We start from the raw sequence: 24,099 nt of genomic DNA, 5'->3' as shown, positions 1-24,099 counted from the left end.
CTCTACCACCTAGAAGGACAAGGGCAGCAAGCACATGGGAACAACACCACCTGCACATTCTCCACGTCACACACCATCCCAACTTGGAAATATATCACCGTTCCTTCATTGTCGCTGGGTCAACATCCTGGAACTCCCTACCTAACAGCACTGTGGGAGAACCTTCACCACACAGACTGCAGCGGTTCAAGGCAGCGGCTCACCACCACCTTCGAGGGCAATTAGGGATGGGCAATAACTGCTGGCCTTGCCAGCGACGCCCACATCCCATGAACGAATAAAAAAATACAACATTCCCGCCATCCCAGGAATCAGTCTGGTGAACCTTCAATCCTTATATTCTGTACTTCCTGCCTTAAAATCCAATATTCCATTAGCTTTTTTAATGGCCGTATCCACTTGAGGTGCTGCTTTCAATATCTTTTGAACATGGACCCTCAAATCCCTCTGCTCTATCATACCACCTTCCCCAATTCAAAGTATTGGGGATTATTACTTTTATTTTTTTTAAACCACAAAAGGTACCAACTCAAACTTACTGACTTTGAATTCCATCTGCCACTTTTTTGACTATTACACCATCTTATCAATATCCCCGCGGAGATTCCTTTGGTCCTCAGAATTATTTATTTAATATGCGTCCTATTTTAGTATCTGCATTTGCAAATTTGGACACCACGCCCTCTAAGCTCTACATCCAAATCATTGAAGTACATCGTGTACAGAAGTGGTCCCAGAATAGAACCCCGTGGGACACCTCTCTGAAAAATTCAATTCTACCATTTCCTCCCTTCTAACCAATTTATAAATCTAATTTTCTACATTCCCCCCTAATTCAATACCCCTTAATCTTCACCATTAGACTTGTGTGGTACCTTGGCAAAGGCTATCTGTAACTCCATGTACAGAATGCCCACTGCAATTCCCCCATCCACTAGATCGGTCACCTCAAATAATACTCCTCAGGTTTGTGAAGCACAATCTTCCTTTCTGAAATGTGTGTTGACTACATCTAATTGTTTTCTTTTTTTCCCGTTTAGTAATTTCATCTTTATAGGTTCCAAAATTTCACCTACCACAGATATTAAACCATCTGGCCCGTGATTATCCGGGTTAGCTCTATCCCTTTTTGAAAATGGATATTACATTGGCTACTCTCCAATACTCCAGCACAGATCTACTCTCTTTTGAACACCTAAATCTAATTTCTAGGGTGTCTGCTCTTTCTTCCATGGATTCCTTCAGGATCCATGGATGTATCCAGTCAAGTCCCAGCGCACACTCTTTTAGCTTAACATCTCTCTAGAACTTATGTAGGATTACATAGAACGTAGAGCACAGAAACAGGCCATTTGGCCTAACAGGTCCATGCCAGTGTTTATGCTCCACACGAGCCTCCTCCCTCCCTGCTTCATCTAACCCCATCAGCATATCCTTCGATTCCTTTCTCCCTCATGTGTTTATCTAACCGTCACCTCAACCACTCCTTGTGGTAGCGAATTCCACATTCTAACCACTCTCTAGGTAAAGATGTTTCTCCTGAATTCCCTATTGGATTCATTAGTGACTATCTTATATTTATGGCCCCTAGTTCTGGGATCCCCTGCAAGTGGAAACATCTTCTCTACGTCTACCCTATCAAACCCTTTCATAATCTTAAAGGCCTCGATCAGGTCACCCCTCAGTCTTCTCTTGTCTAGAGAATAGAGTCCCAGCCTGCTCAATCTTTCCCGATGGATGATACCAGTAGTGAGAGGTTACACCGTAGTAAATTTTTTTTGCACTTCCAGTGCCTCTATGTTCTTTTTATAAATGGAGACCAGATCTGCGCACAGTACACCAAGTGCGGTCTAACCAAGGTTCGATACAAGTTTAACATAACTTCTCTGCTTTTCAATTCTATCCCTCTAGAAATGAACCAGAGTGCTTGATCTGCTTTTTTAAAAAAAATGGCCTGATCAACCTGTGTCGCTACTTTTAGTGATTTGTGAATCTGTACCCCCAGATCCCTCTGCTCCTCTACCCCATTTAGACTATCATCCAAGCAATATGTGGCCCCCTTAATCTGCCTATCAAAATGTAATACTTCACACTTATCTTATAATGAAATTCATTTGCCAATTACACACCCATTCTGCAAGTTTATTAATGTCTTCATGTATTTTATCTCAGTCCTCTTCGGTATTACCTATACCCCCGCCCCCAGTTTGGTGTCGTCCGCAAATTTTGAAATTGTACTTCCAATTCCAGAGTCCAAACTGTTTTCGTAAATGGTGAACAGTGGCCCCAGCATCTATCCTGGTGGAACACCACTTCCCATCTTTAACCCCTACTCTCTGTTTTCTGTTTTGTAGCCAGCTTGCTATCCATTCTGCTACTTGTCCCCTGGCTCCACATGCGCTTAGTCATGAGTCTACTATGCTGTACTTTGTCGAAGGCCTTTTGACAATCCAAATATATTACATCTACTACATTATCCTTGTCTACCCTTTCTGATACTTCTTCAAAGAATTCAATAAGGTTGGTCAAGCATGACCTTCCCTTTTGAAATCTGTGCTGACTATTCTTCATTATATTTTCGGTTTCTCGATGTTTTTCTATTACATCTTTGATTATGGATTCTATTACCTTTCCTACCACTGATGTTAAGCTAATTGGTCTATAGTTCCCCGGACTGGTTCTACCTCCCTTTTTAAATATAGGACTAACATTGTCCGCCTATTCTGGCGCTATTCCCTTTTCTAATGAATTTTTATATATTTGGAACAGTGCCTCTGCTATCTCTTCCCTTTAATACACCTGGACACAATCCATCCGGACTAGCGGTTTTATCCTCTCTATGTTTGATTAGTTTATTATCCCCCCCCCTTTTTATCTTAAATGTCTTTATATCTTTTTTGATCTCTTCTTCTAATGTCATACCAACCACGTTAGTCTCCCTAGTAAATCCTGAGGCAAAGTAATTATGTAATACTTCTGTCATTTCACTGTCATTACCTGTGATTTTATCATGTGTATCCCTTAGTGGCCCTATCCCTACCTGATTTTTCTTTTGTTATTTATATATCTGTAGAATATTTTACTATTTCTTTTTATATTCCTTGATAAATTTAATTCCGTAGTTTCTCTTTGCCTTCCTAATTCTTTTATTTTTAAAAAAACATCTTCCCTGACCTTGTCGTATTCCTTGTCATCCTCTCCTTTGTTGTCTATTTACCTGAGGAAGGAGGAAGCCTCCGAAAGCTTGTAGATTTCAAATAAAAATCGTTGGACTATAACTTGGTGTTGTAAAATTGTTTACAATTGTTGTCTAAGTGTATGCCTTTTTCTTTAGTTTCATTTTGCTCTTATTTCTTTGGTTCTATGATGTATCATTATTGGCTAGTTTGTTCTAGCTTCCTAGTGGGATATGTTTCTCCTGGACGCTATTGGATCAGTTTTAAATGTTTCCCACTGATGTTCTATTTCTTGGTTTATCAATAAATTTTTCCAGTTTATCTTCCCTTGTTCCATTCTCATCCCTTGAAAATCAGCTTTTTTCCAATTTATTACTTTGGTCTTTGTCTTACTTATGTCCTTCTCAATCTTTATCTTAAACCTTATTATATTGTCGCTATTGCCTAGATATTCTCCTACACTTAATTCTCTTATCCGTTTTGGTTCATTTTCCATTACTAGATCCAGCTGTGCTTCCTCTCTTGTTGGGCTTTTTAGATACTAAGTAAGAAAGAAGTCCAGCAAACATTATAAAAACTCCATTCCCTGTACCCATTTACCTACCTCTTCTTGCATTGATAGAGTGCCTTTCATGTCCTCAGAACATTGCAAAACACTGCACAGCGAATGAAGTACTTCTGAAGTGTACCCAATGTTGTAGGCAAACGCAGCAGCCAATGTGTGTATAGCAAAGTCCTACAAATAGTAATTAAATAAATGGCCAGATAACCTGTTTTGGTGGTGTTGTTTGAGAGATTAATTATGGCAAGGACACCAGAAGAATTCCCCTGCTCTTTTAAGCAGTGCTGTAAGATCTTTTACATCCACCAGAGGACACACAGGACCTCAGTTTAACATCTCATCCAAAGGACAACATCTCCAACAGTGCAGCATTGCCTCAGTACTGCACTGAAGTGTCTGACTAACTTGATTGAATTTTTTGAGGCAGTAACAAGGAGGGTTGATGAAGGTAGCACGTTTCATCTAGTCTACATGGATTTTAGCAAGGCTTTCAACAAGGTCCCACATGGCAGACTGGTCAGAAAAGTAAAAGCCCATGGGATACAAGGGAAAGTGGCAAGTTGGATCCAAAACTGGCTCAGTGGCAGGAAGCAAAGGGTAATGGTCGATGGGTTTTTTTGTGACTGTAAGGCTGTTTCCAGGGGGATTCCGCAGGGTTCAGTACTAAGTCCCTTGCTTTTTGTAGTTTATATTAATGATTTAGACTCAAATGTAGGGGGCATGATTAATAGGTTTGCAGATGATACAAAAATTGGCTGTGAGGAAGAAAGCTGTAGACTGCAGGAAGGTATCAATGGACTGGTCAGGTGGGCAGAAACGTGGCAAATGGCATTCAATCCAGAGATGTGAGAGGTAATGCATTTGGGGAGGGCAAACAAGGCAAGGGAATACACAATAAATGGAAGGATACTGAGAAGTGTAGAGGAACAGAGGGACCTTGGAGGAGTGTATGTCCACAAATCCCTGAAGGTAGCAGGACAGGTAGATAAGGAGGTATATGGGATACTTTCCTTTATTAGTCAAGGCATAGAATATAAGAGCAGGGAGGTTATGCTAGAACTATATAAAACACTAGTTCGGCCACAGCTAGAGTACTGCATACAGTTCTGGTCACCACATTACAGGAAGGATGTGATTGCACTAGAGAGGGTACAGAGGAGATTTACGAGGATGTTGCCAGGAATGGAGAATTTTAGCTATGAGGAAAGATTGGATAGGCTAGGGTTGTTTTCTTTGGAACAGAGGAGGCTGAGAGGAGATTTAATTGAGGTGTGTAGAATTATGAGGGGCCTAGATAGAATGGACAGGAAGGACCTATTTATCTTAGCAGAGAAGTCAATAACTAGTGGTCATAGATTTAAATTACTTGGTAGAAGGATTAGAGGGGAGTTGAGGAGAATTTTTTTCACCCAGAGGGCAGTGGGGGTCTGTAACTCATTGCCTGAAAGGGTGGTAGAAGCAGAAACCCTCATTGCATTTAAAAAGTACTTGAATAAGCACTCGAATTGCCATAACCTACAAGGCTACAGACGAAGAGCTGGAAAGTGGGATTAGGCTGGATTGCTCTTTTTTCAGCCAGCATAGACATGATGGGTCGAATGGCCTAGATTACATGAATGGGGCTTGAACCCACAACCTTCTAACTCAGAGGCAAGAGTGCGATTACTGAGCCAAGACTGACTTTTATAATACGTCTCATCTTGCTTTTAACCAATTTAGGATTTAACCCCTCTCCAATATCTTTCTCTTTTGTAAACACTGATGCAAAATACTTGTTAAGTATCCTACCAATTTCCATTTATCCTACATTGACTCACCATCCTCTCCTCGCAGGAGTGCCACCTCACATTTAACAATTGCTTTTAAAAAAAGTGAAATTTGTAGAATCACTTAACTGTTCTTTCTAATTTTTGTTTGCGATTCGCTCCTCACTCTCTCCTTGCTTTCCTGTTGCTCTCTCAATTTTCTTGTATTCTCTCTCATTTTCAATCATACCTGCAGGCGCCGTATGCCCTATTCTTTGATTTCAGTGTGTAAAAGGTGGTGGGATATTGGGCGATGTGTCTCACTATCACTGAACTCCTGGAACTCGTTTTCATTGTTTGCCTTTGAGGGTCAGAGGAGAATTTTCCAGATTTTTATCCCACTGAAAAGGCCTAGATTTTTTTCCTTTTTTTGTTGACTCTCCCAGGAGATTGTGACTGCTGGTGGATGGGAGACATTTTTTTATTCGTTCATGGGATGTGGGCGTCGCTGGCAAGGCCAGCATTTATTGCCCCATCCCTAATTGCCCTTGAAAAGGTGGTGGTGAGCCGCCTTCTTGAATCGCTGCAGTCCGTGTGGTGAAGGTTCTCCCACAGTGCTCTATTGCATCATGACAGCATAGGACCAGCTCAATGGACCGGTTCATCTCTTCCAGTCCATTTTTGTATGCTTCTATGTTTTAAACTCTTTATCCAAGGCATCCTGAAACATGTCTTTTTTAAAAATGGTACATTATTATTCTGTAACTTTGAGATCTAGTTTTTAGAAATATCCCAATATCTATCTACAGCCCTGTGTGCCAATTTCTCTTTCCAGCCCACCTCAGCTAGCCCACTCACCTTTTGGAATTTGTCATATTCCAATCTGGTGCCTTTATTCATGTAAAAACTTTTTTCCTTTTCCGCACCTCTGGCTTAATTCCACCCACTCCTTTAATTTATGTTCTTTTGAAAAATGTTTATTTTTCATAACTCACTATACCTCCTACATTACTATCATCTGTAAACCCATTCCAAAATTCGGTTTTGCTTCTCCCATCTCCTCGGCTTCAACTGCAGAGAAATTTCTATACTCTGATCAATTCTTTTTCTGCTTCCCAAATTGATGCACATTCTGCTATTTAACTATAAATACCATAAAATTGAAGTATTAGAATGTGAATTTATTATAGTGAAGTATATATTGAAATATAAAAATAAGGACAGAATATGTGACTCCAAAATGGCGCCTGAATAACATCTGTGTCCCCTGGTCAATTATCTCCAGCTATCTAATCCTTCTTCAAATGAAGGCCACACTTGGTCTTGATTCGCCATGTGCAGCACCATGGGAGAGTGACTGATTTCTTATTAAAAACTAGGACCTGTTAAAATACAAAAAAAATTGCTACAGATCAACCAAGGTCACATGGTATTGCTGTCAAACCTTAGGAATATTTGGATAACTCACACAGAAGGAAGGGAGGGAAAAATTTTCAGGGCAATGTAGCTACATTTTGCACTAAGACCCATATATGGGATCATCTACACCAGAAGTAACACCACTATAACCAAGATATATAGTGCATATTGCATGAAAGTACCAGAAATATACAATCTCCACAATATAAAAATGTGGTCACCTAACTTAAAATTAAAGATTCAAATTAGATATGCCATGTGTAAGGAGAAAATCCAAACATTTTTCTACACTGTAGCCAGTTACATTTATTCAATAAAAATTAAATTGCCCATTTGTTTAAAAGCCAGCTACAGAATATCTCCCAACCTTTTTTTTTGGTTTATCTAAACCATATCTATTAGGCATTCAAATATATTCTTAAACATCTTATTCCTCAGATTAACTCCCCCCCCCCACCCTAAAAAAAATTAAAATAGTTACAGATTTAGCCACTTAAGGAAACCATTTAGTTCTGTATGAACATTCTTAACTGGAGAAGTGAGTCTCTTCAAATGTAATTTCCTTAAAAAAATCATGGAAGCCAAATTGAACATAGAAAGATCTCTGAAACAGCTAGTTATTCTATTTTGGTGGTGATGGGTGAGGGATAAAGGATGGCATAGGACACTGGGAAAAGTTCCTGCTCTTCTTCGAATTGTACAATGGGATCATTTATGTCCACCAATCCCTACAAAGTGCAATAAAAAAAATCAAATGGACCTATCGACAACTAACTAGGCACCATACCAGAACACTAAGCTAATCTTAGCCCAGTTGACCTTGTAAAGTCCTCATTAACATGTAGGGATTGGTGCCATGGTTGGGCAAGCTGTCACATAGACTACTCAACAATCTAACATGGTCATACACTCAAACATATCTTTTATTCGTTCATGGGACGTGGACATTGCTGGCAAGGCCAGCATTTATTGCCCATCCCTAATTGCCCTCGAGAAGGTGGTGGTGAGCCACCTTCTTGAACTGCTGCAGTCCGTGTGGTGAACGTTCTCCCACATCTCTCAACCAACATCCAAGATGCCTCCCTCACCACCCCGCAGTTGACAAGTCAGTACTCTTCCATGTTGATTGCCACTTGGAGGAAGCACAAAACAAAAGGCACAGAACATACTCTAAGTGGGGGACTACAATGTCCACCACCAAAAGTAGCTTGGTAGTGCCGCCACTGACCAAGCCCTTAAGGACATGGTTGCCTGATTGGCGAGAAAACTAACATAAGGAAGTAACTGACTTGACCTCGTTCTAACCAGGTTACTTTTCACAGACACATTTATCCATGATAGCACTGGTAGGAGTGATCACAGCATAGTCCTTGGGAAAACAAACAGTCTCATCTCCACAGTGAGCACACCAACCATCATGGTATGGAACTACCACCATGCTAAGTGGACCAAACCAAGGACAGATCTAACAGCTCCAAAATAGAGAATTGTGAGGTGCTGCAGGCCATCAGAAGGTTATACCACCACACAATGTATTTTTGTAGACTGACACATCCCTCATTCCTCCATTACCATCAAGCTGGGAGACAAACCCTGGTTCAATGGGGAGTGTAAAAGGGCCTGCCAGAAACATCACCAGGCATACCTCAAAATGAGTTACCAACCTTGAGAAGCTACAACGCAGGGCTATCTGCACGCTATATACCAAAATTAATGTGCTATTTGTGGACCTAGGTAGTGTTACAACCAACAGATCAGGCAAAGCTCCATGCCTCAATCACATTCAGTGAATAACGATGGTAGACAATCAAGCAACTAATGAGGTGGCAGCTTCACGGACAACCCCCATCTACAACCAAAGGTGCAGCCTAGCATGCGAGTGTAAAAGACACGGCTGAATTGTTTGCCAGTGTCTTCAACCAAAGTGCCAAGTGAATAATCCTACTCTGCCTCCTCCTGAGGTCCATCATTGTAGAAGGCAGTGTCCAGCCAATTTGATTCACTTGTGACATTAAGAATCAGAGAACACTGTACATAACAGAGACTATGGGCCCCAACAACATCCAGCTGTGCTGTTGAGAACCCACGCACCAGAACTAGCTGCTGCTCCTAGCCAAGTTGCTCCAGTGCAGCTGTGGCAATGGTATTTACCAGGCACAAAAAGCAGGACAAATCTAACCTAGGCAATTACAAACCTATTAGTAAAGCAATTAGGAAGGAGTCATCGATAGTGCCATCAAGCAGTATCTACTCGCTAATATCCTGCTTACCGACACTCAGTTCAAATTCTGCCAGAACCACTTGGCTTCAAATCTCATCTCAGCCTTGGGCGTATGACCTGAATGCCAGAGGAGAGGCAACAGTAAATTTCCTAAGCATCATAGCTGCATTCAACTGAGCACGGTACCAAGAGGTCTAGGTCACTAGGGATTAAGGGCGAAGCTCTCCAATGGTCGGACTCGTACCTAACACGAAGAAAAACGGTGTGCTTGCCGTAGGTCAATCATCGCAGCAGGAGTGCCTCAAGGCAGCACCCTCAGCGCAATCGTATCCAACTGCTTCAATGACCAGGAGTTGGGCTGTTTATTGAAGATCCAGAGTTCATCTCCATGCACAACTCCCAAGGTGGCCTATAGCAGGACTTGGACTGTGAAATGGAAGGTAACATCCGTACCAATTAAACGCTAGGCAATGACAATCTCCAACAAAAGAAAGCACAATCACTTTCCTCTGGCCTTCAATGAAACTGTTATTTCAGAGGTCCCCACGATCAACAGCTTAACCTGACCAGCCATATCAATACCATAGCAGAGGCTGGGTATTCTGCATCAAGTGTCTCATCTTCTGACCGCTCAAAGCCTCGCCACCATTTGCAAGACTTAAGTCAGGAGTATGATGGAATATTCACTCACCTGAATGAAGCAATATAAATTATACAGAACAGCATGCTGCTTAAAAAAAAATCATAATTGAAATCAACTACTCTTAACTCAACCAATTAGAGGTGAATCTGAGATTGTAGAAAAATGAGGTTTGCATACCACTCTAATGTGTTTTACTGGAAAGACTGAAGCATTTATTTCTACCAAAACAACTATCTGGGGTATAACGGCGCTCTCAATAGCTCGCTATCTATGTGACTGACACTTTGCCCACCCACGTCCATTGGAAGTGCAAGTCACAAGACTTTGTTATATAGATCAATAGATAAGATTCGTAAGTAAACAGAAATCCTCACAAAGCAAGCTTCTAGAATACTTAAAAATTGATTTTACAAATTCCAGCTAGCTTTATTAGGAAAATGCTCCATTTGTTGGCGTCATTCAAATAAGCATTAACCCAGAGTGAAAATGGACAATTGAACCTGCCTCCAAGTTTCTGATCCACTTGGAAAGGTGGTTATCCTCAGGCCACTTTCAATTGCCTTACAGCCAGTTTAGAGCACAATTAAGACTTCAGAGCAAATCATTAAAAATCATGTAATTCAACAAATCTCAACTTATGAATTAAAACCTGTACTAAACTATATTCTTATATGTGCTGCATTATAAGTAACTGAACTCCCTAGTAACTCATTGGATTAAATTTAATGAATAGCTAAACTATACAAACTAAATAGATTAAATCCCTGGTCTGTGCCAATTTAGCAGATTGCAGCCAGAGCAGCGGGAGGGGCACTAAAATTGCCTCAGCACTTTTGGGTTAGGGAGCTGTTCCTGGTCATTATAAAAAGAAAATAGACTTGCATTTATATAGCACCTTTCACGACCTCAGGATGTCCCAAAGCACTTTACAACCAATGAAGTATTTTTTGAAGTGTAGTCACTGTAGTAATGTAGGAAACACGGCAGTCAATTTGTGCATAACAATGTCCCACAAACAGCAATGAGGTAATGACCAGATTTTTTTTTTAAATGCGGGTTGAGGGATAAATATTAGCCAGGACACTGGGGAGAACTCCCTGCTCTTTTTCAAAATAGTGCCATGGGATCTTTTACATCCAGCTGAGGGGACCAAAATTTAACTTCTCATCCGAAAGACAGCACCTCCGACAGAGCAGCACTCCCTCAGTACTGCACTGGAGTGTCAGTCTAGATTTTTGTGCTAAAGTCTCTAGAGCTGGACTTGAACCCTAAAACTTCTGACTCAGAGGCGAGAATGCTACCCACTGAGCCACAGCTGAGTAAAATTTCAGAAAACACGGCAGGACCTGTATACTGAAGAACAGGTACCCAAGCAAGGAGTCATATTTTCGAGACCGGGGCTAGGGAAGGGGGGGGGGGGGGAGGAAAAGAAGAGAGAAGAGAGGAGAAGTGAAAGTATTAAAAAGTAGCTGTGAATATTAATCTAAAATTTCAGATTTAGTTATAAACCCTCCATTTGTAGTAGTATTCCAAGTAAATTACTCCGACCTTAGATGTACGATACAGTGCATTTCCGGGGGAAATAGATTACTAATTTAACACGGTGGTAAGCCAACACCTAATCGAATGGAGAGTCACAAGGGAAACTGTAGGCCTGTACTGCCTGCAATATCAAATTGGATTTGAGACAGTGCATATACACGAGTAACACATTCATTCATAGATATGCAAGTACCAAACCAACAAGGGTCTGAATACATATATTGATTCACCCAAGACAAATGATTTTTTTATACAAGTTTTTTCAATCATGAAAAATGGCCAGGATCACAACACCTCATGATAATTTAAAATGCTTAGTAAGGAACCCGCATACATTAACAAAGCGTGCATACAAACTACGTGAAGATAATCTGCTGGTTCTGACAGGAGCGCAGTTAAGATTTTTCAATACGACACAAATATTAGCTAACTTTCAAATTAAAAAGCAAATTAAGTGGTAGTCAGTAAATTATTGTTGAACTGCATTTTACAAGGATGCCACTGGTCATGATTTTAAAAAATAGCAGCTTCACACATTTTTGTCACAATTGAATTTACGATGACCCAATATCAAACGAGGCACGGCACTGAAATGCATCAGTGCTGGAGTCGTGGAGCACCAGTTGTTATATCACTGGTCTTCGATGCCAGTGCTGATTTGAAATTCATGACTGAGGTTGATAAATCACAACTCTGTTGCTATTTTCAAACATATTTGACCATATTATGCCACCGTAACCAAGTTAAGCATTTTAAGGCACACTTCAAGTACCTGCCTTTGAATGCCACCTCCCCCATCCCAATACATTAAGTTGCACAATTTGGTAGTCATGATGTGGAGATGCCGGTGATGGACTGGGGTTGACAATTGTAAACAATTTTACAACACCAAGTTATAGTCCAGCAATTTTATTTTAAATTCACAAGCTTTCGGAGGCTTCCTCCTTAGTCAGGTAAATGTTTACCTGACGAAGGAGGAAGCCTCCGAAAGCTTGTGAATTTAAAATAAAATTGCTGGACTATAACTTGGTGTTGTAAAATTGTTTACAATTGCACAATTTGGCTGAGCACACTGGCTCTTAATCCTGAAACAAACCAGCATGGTCATTTATGAAAGGCATTCCATCTCAGTAAGTTACAAGTCTGAATACTTGTAGAATCTAAATACTTAAAAGGTAATTTCATTTCTACCACAGTGGGTTGACTGAAGACTATAGTGCAAGCTACACTTTTACACAACATGGGCAAATAGCACGTGTCTGGTATCGGGGCGGGGCGGGGGGAGAAAGCAATCTGGGTGCCTTTCTAAACTGGTCAATAAATTTATCTTAATACTACTATTCACATTAAAAAATATCACTCAGGCATAAATACAAACAGGCAGTTAAAAAGAGGTTTCATTGTCAGCAGCAGCCAAAGTGCAGTGAGTAGGAGTAAATATGGCTCCAATGTGTGATATCAATGTGATCTGAACATTTGAACTGTACTCAATTCAGTTGAGGACCACATCATTAAAACTACTGACCTGAAAAATACAACCAATAAATTCGAACATTTGAATGAATGCCAAATGGCAAAGATGTTATTACATACCTCAAAGTCACTTTAGTGACCATAGAGATGAGAGATCCCTCCCAGCCAGAAAACACAGTTAACATCTTTTATTGTAGCCCCAGATTGAACACAAAAAAAGGAAGCACAGAACATGGACTGATGCAAAGAATAATATGTTCCAACTTCTCCACAACAATCAATTGCGACAACATTCCAAGTGAGGTGCAGTAATTTTCACACTTGAGCAGCTTATGCTCAACACCATGAAGTATTTTCACCAGTTTTGCTTAAGCTGCAACCTATGCTTTGCAAAATCAGTCTGTTGTACTGGTGAAGTCAGCCACCTTCAATTGGTCATAAAAATCACTTCACAGATCACTTCTCAAACTAATCATGTTTAGCATTACAGTGGTAATGTATCCTACCAGAATTAATACATAGATCATTAATCTAGACAAAGCTTAAAGCTTCTATCCAAAAGTATAAATTTCTGCACAGCACTCCTGAAATCAATTCTCCACCACTTGTAAAATGTCCCAAGTTCTACAAAGAAAACACTTCAAGGACCAAAAGGTAGGCATGCACTGTCACAATTCCCACTAGCTTCTTTGAGAGGAGAAAAAAAACAGCTTTCCTTGCTTGAATGACAGCAAAGTTCAAATAACAGTTTTTTAAAAATATATAGCAAGTGACTAAGTGAACGAATCAACTGGGTGGTGATGTATCAAGCTACAACGATCCAACAAGATCCCAAGTTCAATTAAAGCAACTTTTACTGGGTGGTAGGGGAGGCGAGAGCCAACCACCCAGCATTTCTTCCTTCCTTGCTTGCTTACTTACTTAAATAAGATCCAATGTCCAAAATCTCAGACAGCTACCAACACATTTAGAGAGCTGAGTGTTCCATTTTAGACCCTACATTACATTCAAATCCAATCTGCATCATGTACGAGCAATCTCACCAAATTAATCAGAAGTTATATTTTTCGTATATTTTAATTAAAATTTTAAAGAGTTCAAACCCAATGAATTAGGACATCAGATGAAATTATCTGAACCCCAGGACTAGATAGTAGCCTAGGAGCACCCAATGAACGAAGACATTATATATTGCTCATGGCTAAGACTATGACTTAAAACAGCATCACATCCAAATTGTACAATCAATCTGAATGATAGCAGCATTATGAAAAAAGTGGATCAAGGATAAATTCAACGTACATCAAGGAGGACTTCTTTTAGGGTCAGTATTAAAATAGCACCATCTAGAGCGAGAAGATTTCAGAAGTGAATGAAGTAAGTGAACAATGGGTATGCAAGGTGAGAGATTTATAATAACTTGTCTTTTAAAAAGCATTTGGACAGTTACATGGGTAAGATGGGTATAGAGGGATATGGGCCAAGTGCAGGCAATTGGGACTAGCTTAGTGGTATAAACTGGTCGACATGGACATGATGGGCCGAAGGGCCTGTTTCCATGTTGTAAACTTCTATGATTCTATGATTCTAACTCACAAAAGTACAAGATCACATGAATAAGCATATTTGTGTGTTCAGGCAAGGGATATATTCACGCCAGACAAGTGCCAGGCAATGGCCATCTCCAACAAAAGTGTGTCTAACCACCTCCCGTTGACATTCAATGGCAATACCATCGCCGAATCCCCGACCATCAACATGCTGGGGTCACCACTGACCAGAAACTTAACTGGAGCAGCAATATAAATACTGTGGCTACGAGAGCAGGTCAGAGGCTGGGTATTCTGTGGCAAGTGACTCACCTCCTGACTCCCCAAAGCCTTTCCACCATCTACAAGGCATAAGTCAGGAGTGTGATGGAATACTCTCCACTTGCCTGGATGAGTGCAGCTCCAACAACACTCAAGAAGCTTGACACCATCCAGGACAAGGCATCCCGCTTGATTGGCACCCCATCCTCCACCCTAAACATTCATTCCCTTCACCACCGGCGCACTGTGTGCCATCCACAGGATGCACTGCAGCAACTCGCCAAGGCTTCTTCGACAGCACCTCCCAAACCCGCGACCTCTACCACCTAGAAGGACAAGAGCAGCAGGCACATGGGAACAACACCACCTGCATGTTACCCTCCAAGTCACACACCATCCCGACTTGGAAATATATCGCCGTTCCTTCATCGTCGCTGGGTCAAAATCCTGGAACTCCCTTCCTAACAGCACTGTGGGAGAACCTTCACCACGCGGACTGCAGCGGTTCAAGGAGGCGGCTCACCACCACCTTCTCAAGAGCAATTAGGGATGGGCAATAAATGCCGGCCTCGCCAGCGATGCCCACATCCCATGAACTAATATCAAAAAAAATTCAGAATGAAGTACCTTGTCATTTGTATTATGTCAAATATCTATGTGTGTACTATGGTGAAAGATTTTCCCTGTGTACTGCATGTTATGAAATTGCAAGCTAATTTACAAAATAACAACTTGCATTTATATAGTGCCTTTAACATAGTAGAATGTCCCAAGTGACTTCACAGCAGCATTATCAAACAAAATTTGACATTGAGTCATGTAAGGAGGTATTAGGACAGTCAAAGAGGTAGGTTTTACGGAACGTCTTAAAGGAGGAGAGCGAGATAGAGGGGTTTAGGAAGGGAATTCCAGAGCTTAGGGCCAAGGCACCTGAAGGCACAGCCACCAATGGTGGAGCGATTAAAATTGGGGATGTGCAAGAGGAGTGCAGAAATCTCAGGGTTGTAGGACTGGAGGAGGTTACAGAGATAGGGAGGGACGAGGCCACGGAGGGATTTGAAAACAAGGATGAGAATTTTAAAATCGACGCGCTCCCGGACCGGGAGGCAATGTAGGTCAGCGAGTACTGGGGTGATGGGAGAATGGGACTTGGTGAGAGTTAGTATACGGGCAGCAGAATTTTGGATGAGCTCAAGTTTATGGAGGGTGGAAGATGGGAGGCCAGCCAGGAGAGCACTGGAATAGTCAAGTCTAGAGGTAACAAAGATATGGATAAGGGTTTCAGCAGCAGATGAGGAGGCGGCCGATGTTACGGAGGTGGAAGTAGGCGGTCTTGGTGATGGAGCGGATATGGAGTTGGAAGCTCACCTCAGGGTCAAATAGGATGCCAAGGTTGCGTACGGTCTGGTTCAGCCTCAGATAGTGGCCAGGGAGAGGGATGGAGATGGTGGCTAGGGAACGGAGTTTGAGGCGGGAACCAAAGACAATTGTATAATGTTATGTATTGCATACACAGAAAAAGTCTTCCACAATGGTGGTGTATATTCATGTCAAACCACATGCCCACTATTCTTGCTTACTGGCAACTTCTCGTCTAGTGTACTCCACTTACCGAAAAGCACTCAGCAATTTTTCAACAAGAAAAAAAATGGCTGTATATACTCACATTATACAACATGCACACGCATTTGACTGAGGTTTCTTAACTCTACATTTATAGTGCAGTTGCTAGATTCTTGTGTAGAAGACAAGGTTGAAAGACACGATTACAGCTAAGGCCTCAAAGGGCACACAAGTTTTTCTTTAAAAAAAAAATCTGTGCTGATAATGTGCCACTCATTCAGCTATACTTATACGTCCCTCCCCACTCCTACTTATATTTAAAAATCTGACAGCAACTTGCTACAAACAGAAACAGACAATTCAACTACACATTTTTGTGTAATGATGTATACCATGTCCAGATTTTCTCCCCTCATATCACCCCATTTATCCAGGTCTCCATGCCACACACCAACGGCAGCCAATAGGACAGCTGACCTGCTCCCAGGTTTCCCTTGATACTGCACTGACCCAGCAATAGGAGGTGCTCAACATGAATAGTGACAACTCACCACCTGATTTTTCTTCCACCTGTGAGGAAGCAGCTGGTCATACGAACATACGAAAAAGATAGACAGAAAAACATCCAGCTGACCAACTGAGTCTGGCCCGTTGGGTCAGGTCATGTTGCAATTAACTGACATGAACCTGAATGCTCCCTACTCACCATCAGCCACGTAATAAGCTAAGTTGCAAAAATACATAAAAACCAGGTCATCAGGGAAAATGAATTCTGGGAGATTGCTCTCCAGCCTCCAAAAGTGATCAAAACAAGTTCCTGAAAATAACAGTAATCACGAGGTGCATCACCCAATATCCCACGTACCTTTTGTAAGCAGCGCCATCAGCCTCCTCCAGGAACTCATCCAGCTCCCTTTTGAATGTTTACAGCAAATCTGCATCCACTGTGAGCCAGCAATATATTCCAAAAAGTTTACAGCTCGCTGCAAAAAGAAAAAGCTCCTGACATCTAACTAGTTCTATGCTTACAAAGCCTACGCGCACAACCTCTCATTCTCCCCAACTTATAAGAACATAAGAACATAAGAAATTGGAGCAGGAGTAGGCCAATCGGCCCCTCGAGCCTGCTCCGCCATTCAATAAGATCATGGCTGATCTGATCCCAACCACAAATCTAAAGAACACAAGAAGTCGGAGCAGGACCCGGCCACATAGCCCCTGGGCCCTCTCCGCCACCCACAGGGCATTGACCGATCCGAACTCAGCTTCATGTCCAATTTCCTGCCCGCTCCCCATAACCCCTAATTCCCTTTACTTCTAGGAAACTGTCTATTTCTGTTTTACATTTATCTAATGATGTAGCTTCCACAGCTTCCTGGGGCAGCAAATTCCACAGACCTACCACCCTCTGAGTGAAGAAGTTTCTCCTCATCTCAGTTTTGAAAGAGCAGCCCCTTATTCTAAGATTATGCCCCCTAGTTCTAGTTTCACCCATCTTTGGGAACATCCTTACTGCATCCACCCGATCAAGACCCTTCACAATCTTATATGTTTCAATAAGATCGCCTCTCATTCTTCTGAACTCCAATGAGTAGAGTCCCAATCTACTCAACCTCTCCTCATATGTCCGCCCCCTCATCCCCGGGATTAACCGAGTGAACCTTCTTTGTACTGCCTCGAGAGCAAGTATGTCTTTTCTTAAGTATGGAGACCAAAAATTCAAATAATCTGTCCACATGGACAGTCTAGTCTCCATCATTTTAAATACTTCAATTAAATCTCCCTGAAATCTATACTTCAGTATGGATAAAAAGTGAGTATGAGTAAAAAGATCCAGCTCCCAGCCTATCACAATAACTAAAGGTTTTTAAACTAGGTATTACTCTAATCATAGAAAGGTTACAGCACAGAAGGCGGCTTTTTGGCCCATCGAGTCCGTGCCAGCTCTACGCAAAAGCAATCCAGCTAGTCCCACTCCCCCGCCCTATCCCCGTAGCCCTGCAAATTTTTTCCCTTCGAGTACTTATCCAGTTCCCTTTTGAAGGCCATGATTGAATCTGCCTTCACCACCCCCTCAGGCAGTGTATTCCAGATCATAACCACTCGCAGCATAAAAAAGTTTTTCCCTCATATCACCTTTGGTTCTATTGCCAATCACCTTAAATCTATGTCCTCTGGTTCTTGACCCTTCTACCAATGGGAACAGTTTCTCTCTATCTACTCTGTCTAGACCCTTCATGATTTTAAATACAGGAGTGGTCCTCCTGCACCTTTTTCAAGGCCTCCTTAGCCCCCATGCAAAAGGACCAGAAATGGTATTTTAGATTGGAGACTAACCAATGTCTTGTACAAGGACACTATGGTGCTTTTTTAAAAAATATATTGGACCACCCTAATACTCTCTCTACTTGCTTTCGCTATAGCCTCTCGGCTTTAGAGCCTCACGCACTGTAACACTTTCCCACTCAACAGTCCTTAATTCAGAGTCCAGCACGATATACACATGCTTGGCATTAGCCTGACCCACATGTATAACACTACATTTATCTACAATGAATTCCATATGCCAGACACAGGCCCATTCCCCCACCTTGTCTCGAATCAATTGTAACTTTTCTTCTCTCCCTCCCCACCTCAGGGGTTTTGACACTGGCACAAATCTTTGTCATTCACAAACTTGCCCGTAAAGTACCCATAATGCCTTCATCCAGATCACTGATATAGATTGTGAATAGTAACACCAATCCTCCACTAGTAACCGGTCTCTCACAAAGCCTTTGTCTATGAAAATGCAACCAATTCCCTATCCAACCTAGGATCCACCCTCCAATTTCACAGGACTATCTTATATAGTAATCATGTCACCTTGTTAAAAGCTTTTTAAAAATCCAAATATACAACATCTACAGGGCTACCTTCATCTATTAACCTAGTAACTTCCACAAAGAATTCAACCAGGTTGGTAAGACATGATCGTTTCCAGAAGCCAGGTTGTGTCCACAACTTGGGCATTGATTGATAGCTCAGGGCTTATTCATTCTCATCTTAGAATTCTTTAGTGCCCCAAAAATAAATTAGAATTTCGCCTTTTAAAAAGTTTTCAATCTTTATAAAATGCAGTTTCCAGACATGGAATTGCTAAAAAATTGGTGGTCCAAGTATTACTCCCAATTAGTCAAGGATGCTGTAATGAATTATTATAGCACTAAACAGAAATCAGTAAGTATAAGGTTCGAGGCTCATACACCAAGTCCTAAAGATTTGGAGAACTGCAGACAGTAATTTGATTACTGGGTTGTGTAGGAGAACCAAACTTGTACTATACTGAGGAATGCAATACTGCGTAAACATTAAGATTTATCGGAACAGTAAGACCAAAGTTTTCTTATTCTGTACATAATGCTCCAATAGGCTGAAACTGAAAAATGTAGAACCATCCACGTCAGATTATACTTTCATTTATTTCCAAGCAGTCAACTTCACATTATCACCTTTAACAATTCCACTGTGTGGGTAGCATGACAGAACACCCTAGCTACCTGTCTGTGCCCATACTGCCAAGGTTGAAGAAGAAACAAATAGTGGATCAGATTTTATTTTAAAACTGATACATGAGAAAAATGCCATGCCTAAAATCTAATTTTGGGGTTCAAGTTACTTTTCTTAACTGAGAAATCTAGGTGAAATACCAAGAATCATATTTCAGGATATTAACGAGGTTGAAGTTTTAAAAAAAATATTCATGGGATGTGGGCGTCGCTGGAAAGACCAGCATTTATTGCCCACCCCTAATTGAACTTGAGAAGGTGGTGGTGACAACTGAGTGACTTGCTAGGCCATTGCAGAGGGCGATTAAGAATCAACCACATTGCTGTGGGTCTGGAGTCACATTTAGGCCGGACCGGGTAATGACGGCAGGTTTCCTTCCCTAAAGGGCATTAATGAACCAGATGGGTTTTTACAACAATCTGGTAGTTTCATGGCCACCATTACTGATACTAGTTTTTTTTATTCCAATTTTGTTTAATTAATTGAATTTAAATACCCCAGCTACCATGATGGGATTTGAACTCATGACTCCGGATTATTAGTCTCGGCTTCTGGATTATTAGTCCAGTAACATAACCACTGTGCTACCGTACCCTCCTAAAGTTACACCAGGCTTCAATTTTTAAGAAATTGTAGACTCCTGAAAATCAAATGGGGGGGGGGGGGTGGGGGGGATTTTAAACATTTTTTTTTAAAAAAGCAGCCTTCTAGCAACCAGATTGCTCTTCTGGCAAAAGGGAACCCAGCAACCTCGGGCAGCGTTGCAGAGGTCCTCAATCGGAGGGCATCTCAGATCAGCTGCCAAATTACTTAAAGCCTGCTCACGTAGGCCCCACTCCGAATCCCATGAACCTTTGTGGGGTCAGCAGCAGGCAGAATCCCAGCATGTTGCAGGATCGCACCCCTGTAGATTTTTTTTAAGCCAAAATGCTGGATTTCCTATAGCCGTCCCCTTTAACATGTGCAACAGTGTCAAACGTTTTTTGCCAATATGGAATCTGCCGCTGATCTAAAAACTAAAGCCCCTGCATAAAAGTAGAAAGAAGGTGGGTTAACAGGGCTTGCTTGAATGTCTATTGTGGGGGGGTGGGGGGGTGGTGAGGAATGAAATTTCCAGTGTTTTTTTTTCGCAAAATAGCTAGACTTTTTACACCTCTCCCAGCAGATTGTGTGCCGAGGGGGGTGGAGGGACTGGGATTGATGGTTGCACCTAGTCAGGATGGAACTAGTTTTATGGACCAGCTAGTCCTTTTCTGTTCTTTTTCATACATTCATACAGATTTTTCAGAGAATGATTACCAAGACAGTAATATAATCTTGGGGTTTAGACTGTGAAACCTAAACCCTTGCAGAGTAAAGCCATGTGAATACAGCCATAAGTTTCTATGCCAATGTATTCATTATTCTGCAGTGTAAACTGTTAATTCTACTTAAATACATAAACTTGATTTTAAAGAATGCAATGCTAGGAGCTTCATTTGCCTTTAAAAAGATGTTTAAGAAAATTATAATCATTGCAGATAAGTTTTGACAACAGAAACATGCCTCACCACTTTTAATTTGAGCATTAGCCAGTGCAGAGCAACTGCATTTAAAAAAATGGTAAAAGGAAGCTTATTAACCATTGGATTTAACTTTTCATTTCAACTTCAAGTACATTATGTTGCGATGTGCCAAAACCAGAGAATGTGTCTGATTTTAGACCCACAGAAGAGTTTTCAAAATAGTTTTAAATTACTCCAATTAATTAAAACGCTTCTGTAAAAAGAAGTTTTCAAAAATTACAGAAATCATTGGAGACTGTTTAATTGAGGCCTGAAATTTTTTTGAACGGCCCTGTAATATTTCTCTGTTGCTCTGGTCTCGCCGTATTTCACTTTATCTTGCTTCAGCAGTTTGCTTCTGATCGCAGCCAGACACTGAAGGAATAGTAATCTCCACTCTTGAAGCATCCTTTTAAAAAAGGTTACACATTAAAAGTATTGTATAACCAACGCCCTCGTGTCTCTTTGAAACTATGTGTAACACTTTCGTTTCTGAAATATGACAAAAGCATGTAAGCAGCTATGAACCACGCCCGCAAAAGAAAACTGTCTCTTCAATCTCAGACACCGATTTAGGACATGATTAAAATAAATTCTCATCACCTCCCAACCCGATTTTTCAGCACATAAATGATTTTAAAAACGATTTTCAGCGAACTCCAGCATGGCAAGCGAAATAAGTCATGTCATTTTTTAAAAAATGTTTAACCTCTATTGTAAAATTAAACGCCGTTTTTTGTAAAAAAAAAACGCATTAATATACATTTTTATTTGGCAACGCGAAACATAAATATGAATTCTGTATGCCCTCAATGGGCTTGAACAAATTCCAGACTACGTTTATCACAAGGTTATCTAAATGTACGCACACCGACAACTCTAGAAAATACTACTGCATTTACTGGCCATGCTTCATCCACACGGCTTCATCATGAACCTTGCTCTCCAGCCACATTAAACGCCATTTTTTGGTTTAAACACCCAACTCGGGGGCTTCCTCCCCTCCCCCACGATGGGCGTGGAGGTGGAAACATTTACTAAAGTGATAGCTCGACCACCTCAAAGATTTAGACACTAAGGTTATCAGACTGGCTAATTTTATATATTTTTTAAAAACTAATTTATGCGAGAAAATGAATAAATTACGTTTAAAACTGAAAAATTGCTCGACTTATTAAAACGCTCCTTCTCCGAGGACATCATGTTACACAAAAGGGCTAAATTCATTTTTTTTTAAATCCTTTATACAAGTGTGAATGCATTTAGTGATTTATATACAGTATCTCCTCTCCGGTCTTACCCATGTGCTCCTACATTGTAGGCATTGCCTTATTTATTTTACACCTTTCGTCGCTTTTTCCCTAATCCTTGCTTTCTTAAACGATTTTTAAAGGTTTGTAAAGTAATCACCCCACAGAAATGCAGACATATACGACATGCAGTACATTTAAAACGACTTTATACACATCATGCACCCCTCCCCCTGCTCGTTACTCAGTATGCATGTGAATAACTGCTGTTCAGAGAGAAGCCTGGGATTTGCACACAAGACAAGACACACCAGTATTATCCCCACACCGCGTCTCTTACCCAGTCACCCCCACGTTGTATTTCATGGTTTTCCAGGGGGTCCCACTGTAGGAATTCCCGTTGCTGGAGCTCAGCATGTAATTTATGCCGTAGGTGCTCGCCTTGTTCTCCCTCTTCCTCCTCCCTCCTACCACCAGGCTCTTCAAACTGTTATTGTGGTAGTTGTTATTCTTCACGAAGTTGCTCCCATTCCCACCACCACCGTTCATCTCCACGAAATTATGATTGAAGTATGAGCCGGTGCCGGCTTTAGTCCTTCCCGAAGAGGAGAAAGAAGAGGAAGAACAGCACGAAGACGATGAACAGCTGCCAGTGCCGGATTCGGGTGAAGGGGACGAGGATGAAGATGAGGAGGCTGAAGATGATTTCTGCAGTCCTCTACGGACATCCCCGTTCCCTGACACCGACCCCGACCCCATCCCCATCTCGGGGCCGGCGGTCGGGGGGCCCGTCCTGTGTCCGACTCCGGGCACCGAGCCCGGGCTGTTACTGGAGGCGGTGGCGGCGGTGGTGGGGCCGGAGTTGCTGGTGAGGTTGAGGTTGCTGCTGCTGCTGGTGGTCGGTTTCGTGTCCAGTGCTGGCGAGTTCAGGTACAGCAGATGGTGGTGACTTGAATTGCTTCGGACTCGTTGAGACGTTTCCCAGATCTGCATCCACAAGGCATTGGCAGGTCCCTTCTGTTCAGGCTGAATCCAAGCCACCCTCGGATCCATTAAATGGTGATCGCTCGCCCTCTCTCTCTACACTCACACAAACGTCGGAAACCTCTCTTTTAAAAAAAACACTAATTCCACTTACAATTGACCGGACCCGGGCTGTGATAGATAAACGAGATTATATATATATTTTTGTTTTTTTTTACTTGCCTTGTTTTTTTTCTTTAAACTACTTTTTTTTGGGTAAATATTAGATAAACTAAAAGCCAAGACCGGTTCCTCTTACAAAAAAATAAACTACCGCTACACTTTGACAATATGGCGTCCTCCCCCTGAACCCCGGCCCCCCCACTGCGCATGCGCGCGGATTTTTAAACTCCTCTCCCATCGCCAACTGTCAGCGGCGCGCATGCGTGCTCCTCCCCCCGGTGCTACCGGCTTCTTCATGCGCTGAACCACGATCGTCGCCTCGCTTTGCGCTTGCGCGATTCCTCAAAGGGGGCGGGGCGGGGAGAGAGGGGGGGGAAACGAAGCCAGGCCAGCGGCGAAGTTCTGCGCAGGCGTGGATTTCTTTGCGTCCACTCCTCCTCTATCGCCGCGCGCGG

At 41.7% G+C, this 24,099-nt stretch overlaps 1 protein-coding gene across 5 annotated transcripts in view; it reads right to left on the bottom strand.

The window, feature by feature from the left end:
• tent4a (terminal nucleotidyltransferase 4A) overlaps nt 1-23,830 on the bottom strand; it is an 89,074-nt gene extending 65,244 nt beyond the window's left edge. For all 5 annotated transcript variants that reach the window (XM_068001914.1, XM_068001915.1, XM_068001916.1 and 2 more), the window contains exon 1: nt 22,839-23,830. In XM_068001914.1, coding sequence (XP_067858015.1) covers nt 22,839-23,551 — 713 coding nt within the window. In that variant the 5' untranslated portion in view covers nt 23,552-23,830. The remainder of the gene's footprint in view (nt 1-22,838) is intronic.
• Nucleotides 23,831-24,099: the final 269 nt, after the last annotated feature.

Source organism: Heptranchias perlo, chromosome 2, assembly GCF_035084215.1.
Source record: "Heptranchias perlo isolate sHepPer1 chromosome 2, sHepPer1.hap1, whole genome shotgun sequence".
Classification (NCBI taxonomy): Eukaryota; Metazoa; Chordata; class Chondrichthyes; order Hexanchiformes; family Hexanchidae; genus Heptranchias; species Heptranchias perlo.
Note: the sequence above shows the minus strand (reverse complement) of the source record. Positions and strands in the feature narration are given on the sequence as shown.